The sequence below is a fragment of the Hypanus sabinus genome, chromosome 8 (assembly GCF_030144855.1).
Source record: "Hypanus sabinus isolate sHypSab1 chromosome 8, sHypSab1.hap1, whole genome shotgun sequence".
NCBI classification, from domain to species: domain Eukaryota; kingdom Metazoa; phylum Chordata; class Chondrichthyes; order Myliobatiformes; family Dasyatidae; genus Hypanus; species Hypanus sabinus.
Genome location: NC_082713.1, coordinates 80,427,631 through 80,445,403, shown reverse-complemented (window position 1 = coordinate 80,445,403; position 17,773 = coordinate 80,427,631). Strand labels below are relative to the sequence as shown.

At 38.8% G+C, this 17,773-nt stretch overlaps 1 protein-coding gene across 7 annotated transcripts in view; it reads right to left on the bottom strand.

Moving 5' to 3' along the window:
- The window catches only part of klhl13 (kelch-like family member 13), a 212,759-nt gene that overhangs the window by 10,791 nt on the left and 184,195 nt on the right, over positions 1 to 17,773 (bottom strand). For all 7 annotated transcript variants that reach the window (XM_059977420.1, XM_059977417.1, XM_059977416.1 and 4 more), the window contains 3 exons: positions 17,433 to 17,629; positions 15,779 to 16,574; positions 5,273 to 5,386 (listed from right to left, as the gene is read on the bottom strand). In XM_059977420.1, the coding sequence (XP_059833403.1) occupies positions 5,273 to 5,386; positions 15,779 to 16,574; positions 17,433 to 17,629 (1,107 nt within the window). The remainder of the gene's footprint in view (positions 1 to 5,272; positions 5,387 to 15,778; positions 16,575 to 17,432; positions 17,630 to 17,773) is intronic.

Below are 17,773 nucleotides of genomic sequence, written 5' to 3'. Positions count from 1 at the left end.
CACTTGCCTTTGTTGAATCTTGCCCCTCTTGACATAGGACATTGGGTTTGTGGGGGTTTAGCAAGGGTTAATTGGGGTGTGCTTAGGGTTTGTGGGGCTGAAGACAGGGTTAATCAGGACATGCCTCGGGTTTGTGGGGGTGTGTTCCTCTTTTGTACTTTAGGATTAGGTTTGAGTTTTGGGCTGTTGGATGTATATGTGTGGCTGGAAGAGGTAAGACTGCAGAGTTTTGAGTGGGGATGTATGAGGCTCTATGGCGGATAGGCTCACATGGTGAAGCCAGGTTAATCTGGCCCATGCCTTTCATTAGGGTTAGGTTGAGATTATGCAGGCAGCAGATAGTTATTAATGAATATGATGTAGTTGGGATCACAGAGACATGGCTCCAGGGTGACCAAGGATGGGAGCTCAACATCCAGGAGGGATAGACAGGAAAGAAAAGGAGATGGGGTAGCATTGCTGGTTAGAGAGGAGATTAACGCAATAGAAAGGAAGGACTAAGACTAAGGGGCAGAAAACACTGGTGGGAGTTGTGTACAGGCCACCTAACAGTAGTTATAATGGGTGACTTTAATCTACATATAGATTGGGTGAACCAAATTGGTAAGGGTGCTGAGGAAGAGGATTTCTTAGAATGTATGCAGGATGGTTTTCTGAACCAACATGTAGAGGAACCAACTAGAGAGCAGGCCATTCTAGATTGGGTACTGAGCAATGAGGAAGGGTTAGTTAACAATCTTGTCGTGCGAGGCCCCTTGGGTAAGAGTGACCATAATATGGTGGAATTCTTCATTAAGATGGAGAGTGACATAGTTAATTCAGAAACAAAGGTTCTGAACTTAAAGAGGGGTAACTTTGAAAGCATAAGACGTGAATTAGCTAGGATAGACCGGCAAATGATACTTAAAGGGTTGATGGTGGATATGCAATGGCAAGTATTTAAAGATCACATGGATGAACTACAACAATTGTTCATCCCAGTTTGGCAAAAGAATAAACCAGGGAAGGTAGTGCACCCGTGGCTGACAAGGGAAATTAGGGATAGTATCAAGTCCAAAGAAGAAACATATAAATTAGCAAAAAAACGCGGCACACCTGAGGACTGGGAAAAATTCAGAGACCAGCAGAGGAGGACAAAGGGCTTAATTAGGAAAGGGAAAAAAGATTATGAGAGAAAGCTGGCAGGGAACATAAAAACTGACTGTAAAAGCTTTTATAGATATGTGTAAAGAAAAAGATTGGTTAAGACAAATGTAGGTCCCTTACAGTCAGAAACAGGTGAATTGATCATAGGGACCAAGGACATGGCAGACCAACTGAATAACTACTTTGGTTCTGTCTTCACTAAGGAGGACATAAATAATCTTTCGGAAATAGTAAGGGACCGAGGGTCTACTGGGATGGAGGAACTGAGGGAAATACATGTTAGTAGGGAAGTGGTGTCAGGTAAATTGAAGGGATTAAAGGCAGGTAAATCCCCAGGGCCAGATGGTCTGCATCCCAGAGTGCTTAAGGAAGTAGCCCAAGAAATAGTGGATGCATTAGTGATAATTTTTCAAAACTCCTTAGATTCTGGATTAGTTCCTGAGGATTAGAGGGTGGCTAATGTAACCCCACTTTTTAAAAAAGGAGAGAAAAAATGGGGAATTATAGACCGGTTAGTCTGACATCGGTGGTGGGGGAAAATGCTAGAGTCGGTTATCAAAGATGTGATAACAGCACATTTGGAAAGAGGTGAAATCATCAAAGTCAGCATGGATTTGTGAAAGGAAAATCATATCTGACGAATCTTATAGAATTTTTTGAAGATGTAACTAGTAGAGTGGATAGGGGAGACCCAGTGGATGTGGTATATTTAGATTTTCAATAGGCTTTTGACAAGGTCCCATACAGGAGATTAGTGTGCAAACTTAAAGCACACTGTATTGGGGGTATGGTATTGATGTGGACAGAGAATTGATTGGCAGACAGGAAACAAAGAGTGGGAGTAAACGGGACCTTTTCAGAATGGCAGGCAGTGACTAGTGGGGTACCGCAAGGATCAGTACTGGGACCCCAGTTTACAATATATATTAATGATTTAGACGAGGGAATTAAATGCAGCATCTCCAAGTTTACAGATGACACGAAGCTGGGCGGCGGTGTTAGCTGTGAGGAGGATGCTAAGAGGATGCAGGGTGACTTGCATAGTTTAGGTGAGTGGGCAAATTCATGGCAGATGCAATTTAATGTGGATAAATGTGAGGTTTTCAACTTTGGTTGCAAGAACAGGAAAACAGATTATTATCTGAATGGTAGCTGATTAGGAAAAGGGGAGGTGCAACGAGATCTGGGTGTCATTGTACACCAGTCATTGAAGGTGGGCATGCAGGTACAGCAGGCGGTGAAAAAGGCAAATGGTAAGCTGGCATTCATAGCAAAAAGATTTGGGTACAGGAGCAGGCCTTGTACAACTGCAGTAGAACCTCCCTGCTCCTGTACTCAAATCCTTTTGCATCCTCTAACGTTGCATCATTCTGGGAACTTTCTAACCCCTCACAACTGAATATTTTCCACTTATCTTTGTGTCATCAAATTGTTTACACTTACCTCTTCATCCCAGTTATTAATATAGACTGCAAACAACTGAGGCTGCTGTACACATTCCCCAAGTCAGCTGACTAGAAAACTGTTAATAACCTGATTATCATTAGCTATGATTTGTTGCTAACTAATCCTCTCCTCAGATATAACAATTTTGCATAATTATAATCCCATGTACTGTTACCTAATACAATTATTAACATGTAGTGTATCAAATATATCCCTGCCCTTTCACTATTCTGCAGATCATATCCTCACATTTCTTTAAACTTGACCTTCCTTCCTTATTCATGGACTGCTGCAAATTTCTAACAATTGATGATGAAATCAGAAAATCCTTCAAAGTACAGAGCTCAGTAGAAATTTGCACCATTTTCTTTCAAAAGATGGTAGAGATTGGGGAATAATCACTAGCTTTTAAATAGATTAATAAAGTTCTGAGTTGTCAAAAATCTAAGTGGTATGTTGTTCCTACTGATTTATTGCCTTAAGGCCATTGTTTAGTTGAATGAAGAGAGTATATTGGTTACCTATTTCTGTAAAAAGCAATAATGTGTTTAAAAAAAAATCAAGGTATTGAAAAGACAAATAGGTCCACACAGTTGTCTGGGAAAACTCCCAAGATGGATGCAAAACCATCAAAAGAGTTACCAATGAAAATCCTGAAGTTGATTTCACATCTGCTCAAAAGGGCCAAACCACGGATGGTATAAGTAGGAGCCAATCAGAAATTTTGATAACCATATACTGTGGAAACACATTTGAAATCCAAAGGCTGGACATGAGTCCAATCTAAACCCATGTTAGAGAGAAGAAAGCTGAATGTTCTATTCACATCCTTAATCCCAGAAATTATAGGAATTATCAATGTGCTTGGCTTCTCACATGGAAGAAGCATACATTGCCCTGAAATTAGACCAATAAAGTTCCATCAAATAGGATCAAAGTCAACCCCGCCAAACTTTAACCAATAAAACAAGCAATCTCAAAGTTGCATAACTTATACATTCTTTGATAATAAATGTACTTAAACTTTGAATAAACTAATCAGATTGCAAAGGTGCTAACACTACTTAAAGCAATTGCAGATCAAATCAAATAATGAATAACTAACGTTTAGTGTGCTACCTCTCTTACAGAAAAAGGAAACTGGCAAATGCGGCGGCAGCAGTGTCTTAAAATGAACAGATCAGTTTTCAGGAATGACAAACTTAATAATAAAATAATATTAATCTCATAATCAAATAAGATTAGGAACTTAAGGTTTGAATTGTTAATGTAAAAGGGGAAATGCTTTAATATAGAACACACTTGTGAATTGAGTGGCCATATTCACACTATATTCACTCAAGATGTTTCTGCCAACACAACTAACTGTGGTCTTTCTGTCAAGAAGTCTAGGATCCAGTCACAGAGAGAGCTGTTGAGACTCAGCAAAGGTAGTACACTGATCAGCTTTAGAGGAATAAAGTCGAGCTAAAGTTCACAAACAGCATCCTAGTACATGAAGCACCATTTTCTAGGTGGGACAGGTTGGAGTGGAGTGCAGAGGCTATGGCATCATCAGTGGACCAATTTGACTGTAAAGCGATCTGGAAAACATCTAATGTATCAGCAAGATGGGACTTAATGCGATTCATAACCAGCCGCCCAAAGCAGAGAATTCAATAGTTTCACAGCCTGGGGGAAGAAGCTGTTTCCCATCCTAATAGTCCAAGGTAGCAGAAAGATGGGATTTAATGTGATCAAAGTACTTCATTACTGTTGAGGTCAGTGTCAATGGGCGGTAGTCATTGAGCCAGATTACTGTCGGCCTCTTGGGTGATGGATGATGGTGGTTGCCTTGAAGCATGTGGGGACAGTTGACTGTTCCAGAGATGCTGAAGATGTCTGTTAGAACCTCAGTTAACAAGGCTGCAGAGTCCCTCAGCACCCAATTGGTATGTTATCAGGCCCTGTAGGTTTACGTGGTTTGATCCTGGCTAGGATCTTCCTCATATCAGCTATGGCCTGCTCCTCAGGGGGGTGGGCCCTTCCTCACCAGCACATTGCTCCATGCATCAAATTGAGCATAAAAGACATTCAGACAATCAAAAAGTTGCAGATCTTACTGACAAATAAGTCTGAAATGAAAGCTGACTCAGGTACGTTGGATAGAAAGCATGAAGATTACAAATTTTACAGTATATTCATGAACTCAGCATGACTACTGACTTCAATATTACACCACACAGGAATGTGAAAACCTGTGATAAAATGTCAGGACAGCAATAAAAGAATGATTAATGGGGATCTAATCAAACAAATACACGACTATTTGACAAAGCTTGAGTTTTGGTCTGTTAGAGCACATCTTCAATCCTCTTACCATTCCCAAGGTAGTTATATGATATTCATGATTTACTCCAATAACTTGGAGCACAGTGACAATTGTCTTTTCTATTCTGGGATCTTGCTGCATTCACTGAGCTGTTGGCTGTATTTATACAAACTCAAATGAATGAGGTCCATTGGTGGGGGCTCTTAAAACTAGGCATGTGGTACAAATATGCAAACTTGTGACACAGCAGAGCGAAATTATATTGGAGGTCTACATTCTATATTGATTTATGGAGGTCAAGAAACATTGAAGGTACATTAATTATGTTTGCTAAAAATCTCCCAAATAGTAATTGGAGCTATTAACTACCTGAAATATACATGTAGCTGCCATAAACAGTTCCAGCATGTCCATAATGAGGTTCATTCATTTTAGCCACATAATTCCATTCATTAGTTCTTGGATTGTAGCATTCCACAGTAGCTGTTGTAAAGAAATGAGAAACAGTTATGAAATGTTACAAAAATGCTCATCATTGTAAAGTTTTATTAAAAATTGCTGTGCCATTATCAATATTGATTATGGAGGCATTTTAGTTTCCAATAATTTATAATTATAGAGAAATACCCAATTATTAATATCAATACTGACAATACACATAGCAATTATTTTTCATAAATACATATTTCATTCACTGTAGATCCTTTCCATATCCCATGTGGTATATAGCTCTCCAGGCTATTTACACCTATGGTTGGTTATTTAACTTTGTTTGCATCCACCTATTTATTTTAAAAACACAATTTCAAACACTTTGCATTTTCTTCTGAAATTATGGTAGTAAGGTAGAAGATTAAAAAAAGACAATAATTGGTACTCTACTCTAGCAGTGAAAAGTCTGTCTTAGAAATGTTCCTTTAATGCTTGAAGGACTCTCCATCTTCAGCACGACACTCTTTGTTGAAAGTTAATTACAAAAGCTGTAAGTCACATTTTCTTATGACATAGAAGGCAGCTATTTGGCCCATCAAGGGTATGGCAGCTCTTAGAACAATCACATCAATCCAATTCCACAACTCGGTTCCTTATAACCTAGTTTCTTTCACTTTTTTTCAATTTTATTCTGGTTGTCCTCCAACCAGTTATGGTTGGGACAATTTAAAATAACCAATTAATCTACCAACTAGCACATAGCTTGGAAACTGCTCTATCTGGTGAGATCAATAGGATTACAGAGAATGTGCAAATTCCACACAGACAAGTCCGGAGGTCAGGAGTGAGTAATGAGTGTAGGTCCAGCCTGCTCAACCTTTCTTCATTCTACAATCCTTTCATTTCAGGAAGCAATCTTGCACAGCCAATATGCATATATATTTTTGATTCAGATGGAGATCATAACTTTATATACTGCTCCAGATGAGGTCTTCCCAGCACCCTGTCAAGTTGCATCATAACTTTCCTGTGTGTATAATTCATACCTCTCCTACCCCACCCTCCAATAAATACCGATACTCCATTACTTTTTAATCATCTGCTTTAACTGCATACTATTTTGTGTTTCATATACCAGGATTTCTTTAAGTCTTTCTGTGCATCAACTTTTTTGGTCTCATTGTTTAAATGTTTTTCAAATTCTTTCTATCTAAGTGGAAATCATAAATTTTCATCTGACAACTTGCCCACTAACTATATCTATTTATATTCCTTAACAGGCTCCCTGTGCCTTTCTCACAAGTTGCCAACCCAGTTGCTTTTGCACCATCAGCAAATTCTTCTAGGTTTGCATTCAGTCCCCTTATTCAAGACGTTAATGTGAATTGTAAATAAAGGAAGCCTCACTCTGATTACTGTTGTACCACACTAGTTAATGATTGCCAATTAGAAAATTACCCAATTATACTGAGTATGTTTTCTGTTAATTAGTCATTTCCTTATCCATCTCACCATATAATACCCAAGCCCATACAATTCCATCTTGCACATTGACTTCTCATGTGCCCTATTACTGATTGATTTCCTGAATCTAAACACACATACTCACTGGCTCCCCTTTAACTGCCATCCTTCTTGTTATGTCCTCAGTTCACCCTAACAAATTCTGTCATGAATGATTTCTCTGCTACAAAACAATCATGTTCTATTTGATTGGATTTTCCAGATATCCCATATTACATTTTTAGTAATGGATTCCAGTATTTTCCAAATGACAGTTGTCTGTTTTAAGTGTCCTACAGTTTTGTGCCTTGCCTTCCACATTTGTAGAATGATGGTGTTACATTAGCAGTTCTTGAGAGACATTTTACCAGAGTACAATCAATGCATCCTTTTATTTCTGCAATATTTCTTTTAAAACCCTGGATGCAGGCTGGTGGATTCAAAAGAGTGGTCAGCCTTTTGTCCCATGAGTTTGCCTAAATCTCCATCATGAGCCAAAAAAGAACCATTTTAATTTCCTACCTTCCCATAGACCCCTGATAACCTATCAAACGTTTTGTGTCTTCTATGAATCCCACAATATAGAATTTCTGCCGTTTCACATCAATTCCCCCATCTTTCCACCAAGGTATAAAAGTTCACTTTAGTTGCTATCTTCCTTTTTACATTTTAGCAAAAGCTCTTACTGTTTATTTTTTAATTTCTTCCTACTTTCCTTTCTAGCTTCCTTGCATATTTTGTCTTTTTTCTTTTTAAAATGTATTTAGTTATCTGTTCCTTGTTCTGAAAAGATTTCCCCAATGCCCTGGTTATCTATATTGAATGTCTTTCAATTTCATACTACGTGAAGTCTCTGCCTGTAATGTCAGTGTTATTTATGGCATCTGCCTACCTTCTTTCCATTCTAACAATATTGAAATCTCCTCAAATACACAAAAATAAATTGAAAAATAGTGAAAGTAAAAAAAAACTTGAAGTAATTTATAAGCTTTCACATTTGTCAATGTGAAGTGCTATCTACTGAGTTTATTTTTAATAACTATTTTGACAAATGCTCTGTAATATGTCTCCTTTGATAAGACAGTTTATTTATAAAATTCATTTTAAGGAAGGGATGATATTTAACATGATCTGTTTTTGGAGACATAAGAGGCTGCAGATACTGGAACCTGAAAAAAACAAACAAACTGCTTTGAGGAACTCAGTGAGTCAGGCAGCATTTGGACTGAAAAATAGAGGGGAGATAGCCAGAATAAAGAGGTGAAGGGAAGGAGAGGAACAAGAACTGGCAAGCAATAACTGGACCCAGTTAAGGAGGGATGATTGGCAAGTGGGAGGGAAGGGTGGAAATATGACAATTATGGGAACAGATGAAGGCAATAAAGCCTCTGGATGATGGAATCTGACAGGAGAGGGAATTAGAGCATGGAACCAAATAAGGCAAGTGGAGGGATGAGGAGGCAATCTAATGCAAGGAGTGTGCTGGCGATGGACTGGTGCTGTAGGTGGAGGAGCGGAAAATATGGTGATGGGGGCTGCTATGTAGTCAGATTTAGGAAGACCAGTAGGAGAGATATAGGGTAGAGAGAGAGAGCAGGTTACTATGATCTATTTTCCCATTTGTGAATTTATAAAACTGATAAATTACACAAGAAACAGGATTTGATAGACAAATGAATATGAACAAAATGTAGGAATATTGATGATAAGGTAACTTAGTATAAACTGGCATAAAGATCGGCACATCATGGGCCAAATGTCCTGTCTAGTACTATACTGTTTCTGTTCCATGTACACTGTAGTCCTATTCTATCTAAACTTCTTCAATGATTAAATGGTTTCAGTTCAAACTAATTGAACCTCTGCAAGAGACTTAAAATGTTTGACACTCTGAGGGACTCTATAGCCACATACATAATTCAAGTAGTTAATGGTAGGACAGTACTGATTAGAAATATTCCTTTTATGCTCAGGACAGGGCAACTTTCTCTACAAAGCAAAAAATGAAAATAGCTGATGCTGAAAACTAGAAATGAAAACACAAAATGTTGGAAATACTCATCACCTTAGGCAGCACTTGCAGGGAGGGTACCTGAGTTAATGTTTAAAGTCAATATAGACTGGAAATCAAGCATAATTTTAAACTTCAGAGAATAGTAATACGGATTCAGTTTAATAACACTGACATATGTCATGAAAAAGGGGGGGAAGAACAATTGTGATTTGGTGGACAGCAGGATCTCTTAAGGACAATGCCAGATGAATTCCTTGTTAATCAGTATGAGATAGATCTGGCAGCTATGGTTAAGAGTTTCAATAACTATAAGGAAAGTAAAATGTTGGCTAGGGAGAGAATAAGTCCCCCTTAGAGCTCAACATGACTGTCTTATGTCTTGAGCCACAGGAGATGGGTGGGATCTTTAATATTTCTCCTCAGTATTTACTGCAGAAAAAAATCATGACTGCACCAAGAGATAAGAGAAACTAGTCGAGATGTTTTGGAAGAAATTCATATTACCAAGCAGGAGGTATTTGTAAATGATGGTGTATAAATGTCCAGACTTTTGCATCCTTGGACTTCATTGGAGGCTACAGATGGAATTCCTCCAAGAAGACCACAACCATGTTGCAGGTTTAGGAGGCTTGCATGCCTCCATAACCCAGAGAGCTATGATGGCTGGTGTCAGGGCTTTATGCTTTAGCTTTTGGTAGGGTCACCTATGCTCAACAAGTCAATGGATAGAGGCCAGACTGAGTGGTCCACCAGTCCTCCAGGTTTGGGGGCTTTAGCCCAGGGCTAATAACCTTGACTGGTAAAAACAAAACTGTTATGGAAACAGCAATAAAGAATCCTTCTACAGCGTGATGGTATTCCTGAGTCTCCATCTGGAACTTGCATGACTGACAGTAGTGACAATCAAACTACTAACATCTAAGTTATTGGTGAGGCTGCACTTGGAATATTGTACAATTTTGGCCATCCTGTTGTTGGAAAGATGTGATTAAACTGGAAAAGGTGCTAAAGTGACTTACTAGGATGTTGCCAGGGCTAGAAGGTCTGAGTTATAGGGAAATGCTTATTATGAGAAGCATAGATAAGGTGGAATTAAAAGGGACCTGAGGGTCAACTTTTTCACATAGAGGATGGTAAGCATATATTGAATGAGCTGTTAGAAAAAGTGAATGAGGCAGTTACAATAGTATTATAAAGAAGCATTTGGATAGGTATGTGAAGGGGCAGCAGTCGAAGAGCTATAGGCCAAATACTGGAAACTGTAACTAGCTGGGTAAGCACCACGGTTAGTATGGATTCACTGGGGTAAAGGGTCTGCATCTATGTTGTATTGCTCTGACTTTATAAACATCTCAAAAGAACATTTTGCTAAGGGGAAAGGTCAAGGGAATAGGACCAGTTTAATTGTTCTTACATATAGACTCAACTCACTGAATTACCTCCTTCTGTTGTATAATCTCTTGGCTATTCTGTAATACCCATTTTCACATGCTTCAAAAAGTTAGGGCCTTTGAGATCTAAGGCAAGTTGGCACACTGGTGTAGGTACACCCTGTGTACATGGTTCCTTAGGATTCATAAAGCATCCTGAAATTCCCATGGTATACAAACTGTAGGCATCTATACAAAAAAAAAACATGCTATTCTGCTTCCTTCCTTTTTCAGATGTTATTCATACATAGCTGGTTGAATTACACCTAAATATTCTTATTGTTATTCAGAGTTTAAGCTTGTGAATTCTTTATTATTTGAATCTTTTTAAAAATATCCAAAATAGTTTCTCAACCTTACTTCATCAAATTTCTTTGTTCACCAATGCTCTACATTTGGCAGAAATTTGCAACGTTCCATGCACTCTGTGCATTAGGAGAAATCATGCACATAAATACCATAAGCATCCCAAGATTTTAGTAAGCTTACCAGTAATTTTAGGTAATGGGTTCAATGCTGACTGTCTACATTATGTCCTAATTTCAAATGTGCCATTTCTGCAATCTTTTTTTCAATTACTTTAATTATGTACAACCACCATAAGAAACAGATTCCTCTGATTCCTTCAATTTAGGCCACTTAGTGAAACTAGGATCAGGCACCAATTTTTGCATCCCAAAATAAAGATTCACTGATTTGCAACATGAACTACACTCTAAAAATCACCAAAGACCACACCTCTCAATCCCTCCAGTGATCAGAGAACAGGGTCCCACATGCTTCAAAAAGTTAGGGCCTTTGAGATCTAAGGCAAGTTGGCACACTGGATGCAAAATTGGCTTGGGTGTGGAGACAGTGGGTGATAGGACAGAGCTGTTTTTATCTCTGGACACCAGTGACTAGTGGTTTACCATAAGGATCAATGCTGGGATCCTTAATGTTTGCAATGTATGTGAATAACCTGGATTTGTATGTGGGTGTTTGTGGATGACACAAAGATTGGCAAGAGTTATTGAAGTGTGGAAGGTGGTCTAAAGTTGCAGAGAGATATCGATATGCTAGTGAAATGGGCTATAAAGTGACAGTTGGGGTTTAATTCAGACAAATGTGAAGTGGTGTGTCTTGGGAGCACCAATAGAATAGAGCATATTTCATGAATGGTGGGGTTTTAGGAAATATTGAGGAACACAAGGACCTAGGATTCATATCTGTGGATCCCTGAAGGTGTTAACACAGGTGGATATTAAAGTATATGGGATAAGGGCCTTCATTATGACATTGAATACAGAAGTTATACTCCAACTTTGTAAAACACAGGTGAAACCTCAGCTGGAGTAATTCAGAGAACAGAGAGGTAAAAATCATTTACAGGCAGAAGGGATTAGGTGTTATTAATTAGTTAGGTTCTTCATCATGGGATGAAGAACCTGCTCTTGTGTTAAAGTGTTCTATGTTCAATGAACCACACCAATTGTGAAGACAGCAATGAATGAAGACTACAATGAACGACAGTACAAAGCTTCTATTTGTCCGTCAGAAAAAAGGTAAAGGTAACAAGTGGAGGGAACCTTGGTTTTCAAGAGATATTGAGGCCCTGGTTAAGAGAAAAAAGGAGATGCATAACAGGTACAGACAAGTTAGAACTAATGAGGTTACGGAGTACAAGAAATCACTTAAGAAAGAAATCAGAAGCTAAAAGAAGGCATGATGTTTCTCTATGAGACAAGGTGAAAGAGAATCCTAAGGAATTCTAAAGGTATGTTAACAGCAAAAGGATTGCTAGGGACAAAATGGGGCCCAGTGGATGAGCAGAATGGTAATCCATGTGTGGAGCCATATTAGATTGGAGGATCTTAAATGCATCCTTCGCATCTTTATTTACTTGGGAGACAGATACAGAGTCTATAGAAGTGGCATCAACTTCATGGACCCTGTACAGATTACAGATGAGGAGGTATTTGCTAACCTGAGACAATTCAGGATCTAACAAGGTGTCCCTTTGACCCTACGGGAAGCAGGTGCAGAAATTGCTGGGGCCCTAGCAGAGATATTTAAAACATCTTTAACAACAAAAAAGGTAACAGAGGATTGGAGGATAGCCAGTGTTGTTCCACTGTTTAAAAAAGGCTCTAAACAGAAATCAAGAAATTATAGGCCAGTGAGTCTGACATCAGTTGTGGGAAAGTTATTGGAAGGTATTCTAAGGGAATGGATATGTAAATATTTGGATAGACGTGGACTGATTAAAGACAATCAGCATGGCTTCATGCATGGTAGGTCATGTCTAACCAATACGATAGTGTTTTCCAAGAAGTTACCAGGGAAGTGGATGAAGGCAAGGCTGTGGATGGTGTCTACGTGGACAAGGCACTTGACAAGGTCCCTCAAGAGAGGCTGGTCAAGAAGATTCAGTCATTTAGCATTCAAGACGAGGTAGTAAATTGGGCTAGACAATGGTTTTGCGGTAGAAGCCAGAGAGTGGTTGTAGAGGATTGCTTCTCTGATTAGTGGTGGTCCTCAGGGATTGGTGCTGGGTCCTTTGTTGTTATGTCATCTATATCAATGATCTGGATGATAATATGGTTAACTGCATCAGCAAATGTGCAGATGACACCAAGATTGGGGATGTAGTGGACAGTGAGGAGGGCCATCATGACTTGCAGAGGGATCTGTGCCAACTGGAAAAAAGGGGTTGAAAAATGGCAGATGGAATTCAATACAGACAAGTTCAAGGTTTTGCACTTCGGTATGACAAACCAGGGTAGGTCTTGCACAGTGAACATTAGGGCACTAAGGAGTGTGGGAGAACAAAGGGACCTGGGAATACAGGTATGGAATTCGCTGTAAGTGGCATCACAGTTAGATAGGATGTAAAGAAAGCCTTTGGCACATTGGGCTTTGTAAATCAAAGTCAAGTACAGAAGAAAGAAAGTTATGTTGAAGTTATATAAGACATTGGTGAGGACTAATCTGGAGTGTGCAATTTTGGTCACCTACCTACAGGAAAGTTGTAAACAAGGATGAAAGAGTGCAGAGAAAATTTACAAGGAGGTTGCTGAGTCTGGAGGACCTGAGTTACAAGGTTGAATAGATTAGGACTTTTATTTTTTAGAACGCAGAAGATTGAGAAGAGATTTGACAAAGGTAAACAAAGCTATGAGAGGTACAGATAGGGTAAATACAACCAGGCTTTTTCCACAGAAGTTGGGTGGGACTACAACCAGAGGTCATGTCTTAAGAGTGAAATGTGAGAAAAACTTCACAAGGAGAACATGAGGGGAAACTCCTTCACTCAGAGGGTCATGAGAGTGTCGAATAAGCTGCCATGCAAACTCAATTTCAACATTTAAGAGAAATTTGGATAGGTACATGGATAATAGGGGTATGGAGGACTATGGGATTAGGCAGTTTAAAGTTTTTGGCATAAACTAGATGGGCCAAAAGGCCTGTTCCCCTGCTGTACTTCTCCATGACTCTCTAAAATTACACCTGTGTGAATCCCTGTAGCATTTTATGACTCTGATCTCTCTCAGAGGCTGATGTAAAAACATCTTTTAAAAGGGTGAACCCTCACAAGGTGTCAGCCCTGATGGTGTACCTGGTAGGGCACTAAGAACCTGCACCAACCAACTGGTGGGAGTGGGCAACGACATCTTCAAACTCTCATTGCTGCAATCAGAAGTTCCCACCAGCTTCAAAATGTCGAAATCATACCAGTGTTCAAGAAGAGCTGGATGAACTGCTTCAATGATGATCCACCCAGTTGCACCCACATCTACTGTGATAAAGTGCTTTGAGAGGTTGGTCATGGTCAGAATCAACTGCCTAAGCAAGGACTTTTACCCACTGCCATTTGCTTAGCACTACAATAGGTCTACAGCAGATGTAATCTCTCTGGCTCTCCACTCAGCCTTGGACAATATCAATATGCACGTCATACTTCTGTTTATTGATTATAGCTCAGCATTCAAAACCATCATACCCTTAGTACTAATCAACAAGTTCTAAAACCCGGGCCTCTGTACCTCTCTCTACAACTGGATCCTTGACTTCCTCACTGGGAGACCAGAGTGCAGATCTGAAATAACATCTCCTTCTCATTGACTATCAACATTGGTGCACCCGAAGGATATGTGCTTAGCATATTGCTCTACTCTCTTTGTACCCACAACTGTGTAGCTAAGATGCCATCTATATGTTTGCCAGTGACACAACTATTGTTGGCTGAACTTTAGATGGTGGTGAGGAGACATACAAAAATGTGATAGATCAGCTAGTTAAGTGGAGTTGCAACAACCTTGCACTCAATATCAGTAAGACCAATGAAATGATTGTGGACATCAGGAAGGGGAAATCGAGAGAACACACATTTCCCCTTCCACCATCAGATTTCTGATTGGACAATGAACCTATGTACACTTACATTACTGAGAGATCAGCAGTGGAAAGGATATTCATTTTCAAGTTCCTTAGTGTCAACATCTCTGAAGATCTAATCTGGGCCCAACACATTGATGCAATTACAAAGAAAACACAATTGTGGCTATATTTTATTACGTGCTTAAGGAGACTTGGTATGACACTCACACATGTATCGTGGAAAGCATTCTAACCGGTTATATCTGATATGAAGGGGCCGTTGCATATGACCAACAAAAGCTGCAGAAAGCTATGAACTCAGCCAGTTCCATCATAAGCATTAGCTTCCCCAGCATCAAGAACATCTTGAAAAGGCAATGCCTGAAAAAGACTGCATCCATCATGAAGGATGCCCATCACCCAGGATATGCCCTCTTCTCATTGCTACAATTCGGGAGGAGGTACAGGAGCCTGATGGCACATGTGCAACATTTTAGGAACAGCTTCTTCCCTTCCACCATCAGATTTCTGAATGGACAATGGATCTATGTACACTGCATCAATATTTTTTTATTTCTTTTTTGCTCTTTTATAAGATATATTTCTTAATGTAGTTTACAGTTTTTCTTACATTACGGATCAATTTAATAATTTAAAATTAGATTAGGAATAGAAGCTCCTTATAATGACACCAACCTAATAGGTTTAGTGTTTACCCCACTCAGTGGACAAACACATAAACCTTTATGTGCTGTGGAGATTTCTTCTGCTTCAATAGAACAGCCTCGTATAAAAGGAATTTCTTCATAAAATAACTGGTATCTATTGATTTTATTTATTTAGTAATACAGTGTGGCTTTCGAGCCAGGCTGCCCTAAAAACCTCTGACAACAATTTAACTCTAACCTAATCACAGGACAATTTGCAATGACCAATTAATTTACCTGGTACACAGAAGGAAACTGGAGCACCCGTGCATTTGACATGGAGGACGTACAGAGTCTCCTTACAGACAGTGCCGGAACTGAACTCTGAAGTCCAACGCCTTAAACTGTAGTAGTGTTGCACTAGCCGCAATGCTACCATGGCACTCAACAGGAAGAATCTTAGAAATCCCAAGGAGGAAAAAATACTTACCCAATTCTCCAGCTGCATTTCTACCACCGACTGCGTAAAGGTGTCCTTTTAGAGCACTTAGGTGGAAGAAAGTACGCTTTTCATTTAAGGATGCTACTTGCATCCATTTGTTGTACCGAGGGTCATATCTGAAGACAGTGTCAACTGCAGTCTTTCCTTTTGTATCGTAATTGCTCTGCCCACCTACAACGTAAAGGAAGTTTCCGATCACTGCAATGCCATGCTGGTATCTTGGTGCATCCATAGGAGCTAATGATTTCCACTCATGGGCCTTTTCATCATACAATCTTAGCTCTTTGCTCACAACCAGCTGTTGTCTCAGTACTCCACCCAAGGTTACTAAGTGTGTGTTATCTGAACGGATACAGGTTCTCTCAGACTGCATAACAGGTTGCATGTATGGCATCATCTGATAGTTACTGGCTTCCAATAATAGATTGACACAAATGTTGTCTGTTCTCATGAAATCCACTGTTTGAACATGATTAATTAACTCCTGTGGTGACATTAGTGGAAACCTAACATTCTTCATTATCTTTGAGGCAAAATCCATCCGTGTGTCCTCATATCTCAACCAACGGCAGGCAGACTTGAAAAGTTCAAGTTCAGTGCAATTTTTGAGGCTGTTGCTTGAAAGCACAAAGGCAAGTCGCTCAAACGGAAGTTTCATAAATTCACCAGTACTCAGCAGTGCTGGGAAATTCTTCAAAATGAAGTTATTTACATATTTATCTACTTCTGTCAAGTTATAGGTATTGGCGATTCTTCCAACCTCAACACAATTTTCAAGTGATACCTGAGGGGGGGAAAAAAGTCAAGCATATTACTTCTTATTTCCCTGATTTAAAGTTTAGATTTTGAGTACTTTCATAAAAATTCTCATCAAATTGAAAGAGGGTTGTATTGAGGAAACAAAACTCTTCATATCAACCAGTTTTCCCAAGAATAAAGTAGATATATGTTTTTGTACACAAATGCATTTCAGTTTCAATCAGTGAAAATACTTAACTATTTTCTTAAGAACTGATAGAGATAGTTCTTATTTCTTCTTGAAGCTGTCCACTAGAATCTTACTGAACAACACATGCAACACACTTTACTTCAGTAGAGTATCATGGACATGAAGGAAACATTTTTAAGAATAAAGGAGCTAATTTTGCTAATTTTTAACATATTAAGAAGAGCTATGTGCTGAAGCTTGAGTGAATGAGGTAAAACTATCAGACATCAATTTGGAAGCAGTTCCATTTGGAAGAAGTTTTCAGAACCAAGATTTTAATAGATAAAAGCGATCTAATTTCTAGAAAAAGAATCTGAAATAACTAGCTTTGGACAGCAGACAATCTCCAGAGTTCCGAATGAAATCTGAGGCATTATTCAGTATATTGAACAGATAAAATTAGGTATTGTGAAAAAAGATTCATAAATAAAACAAGATGAATGTAATAAATACAAAACAGAAACTGATGACCATTTTTATTTTTTCAGAAATGATACACAACAACCATTTGAAATCTGCCACAGAAAACTGACAAAAGTCATTAAATAACTGCAGGAATTAGCTTCAAAATCAATCTGGTAACAAACATTAAATGTATTAAGAAAATGCAAACTAAATGCTTTAATAATGGGGAAAAATCAAGCACAAACTTACCCCTGATATAAGGAATACTTTACAGAAATCCAAGACAGGCAAAATTTGCAGAAAGCTAGCTGCTTCCAAAGTATCTTGGAGATTGTCCATGTTCAGGGAGAGCTTTGCAGTATAAATAAAATCAATAATTTTCTTAAGCCCTATCTGATTCACTCCATGAAGTTTAATGCACATCAGGTCCTGCTCTTTCATTCCACCTGACCAAAGGAAACAAATGAACCTCAGGTTGGTAAGTCCAAACATTAACAAGTAAACATTTCCAGTGAGACAGAAATGAGTGATGAGCCCACTTTAACTGCATGGAATAATGAAATATTAAATTTGTGATTAATATCATGAAC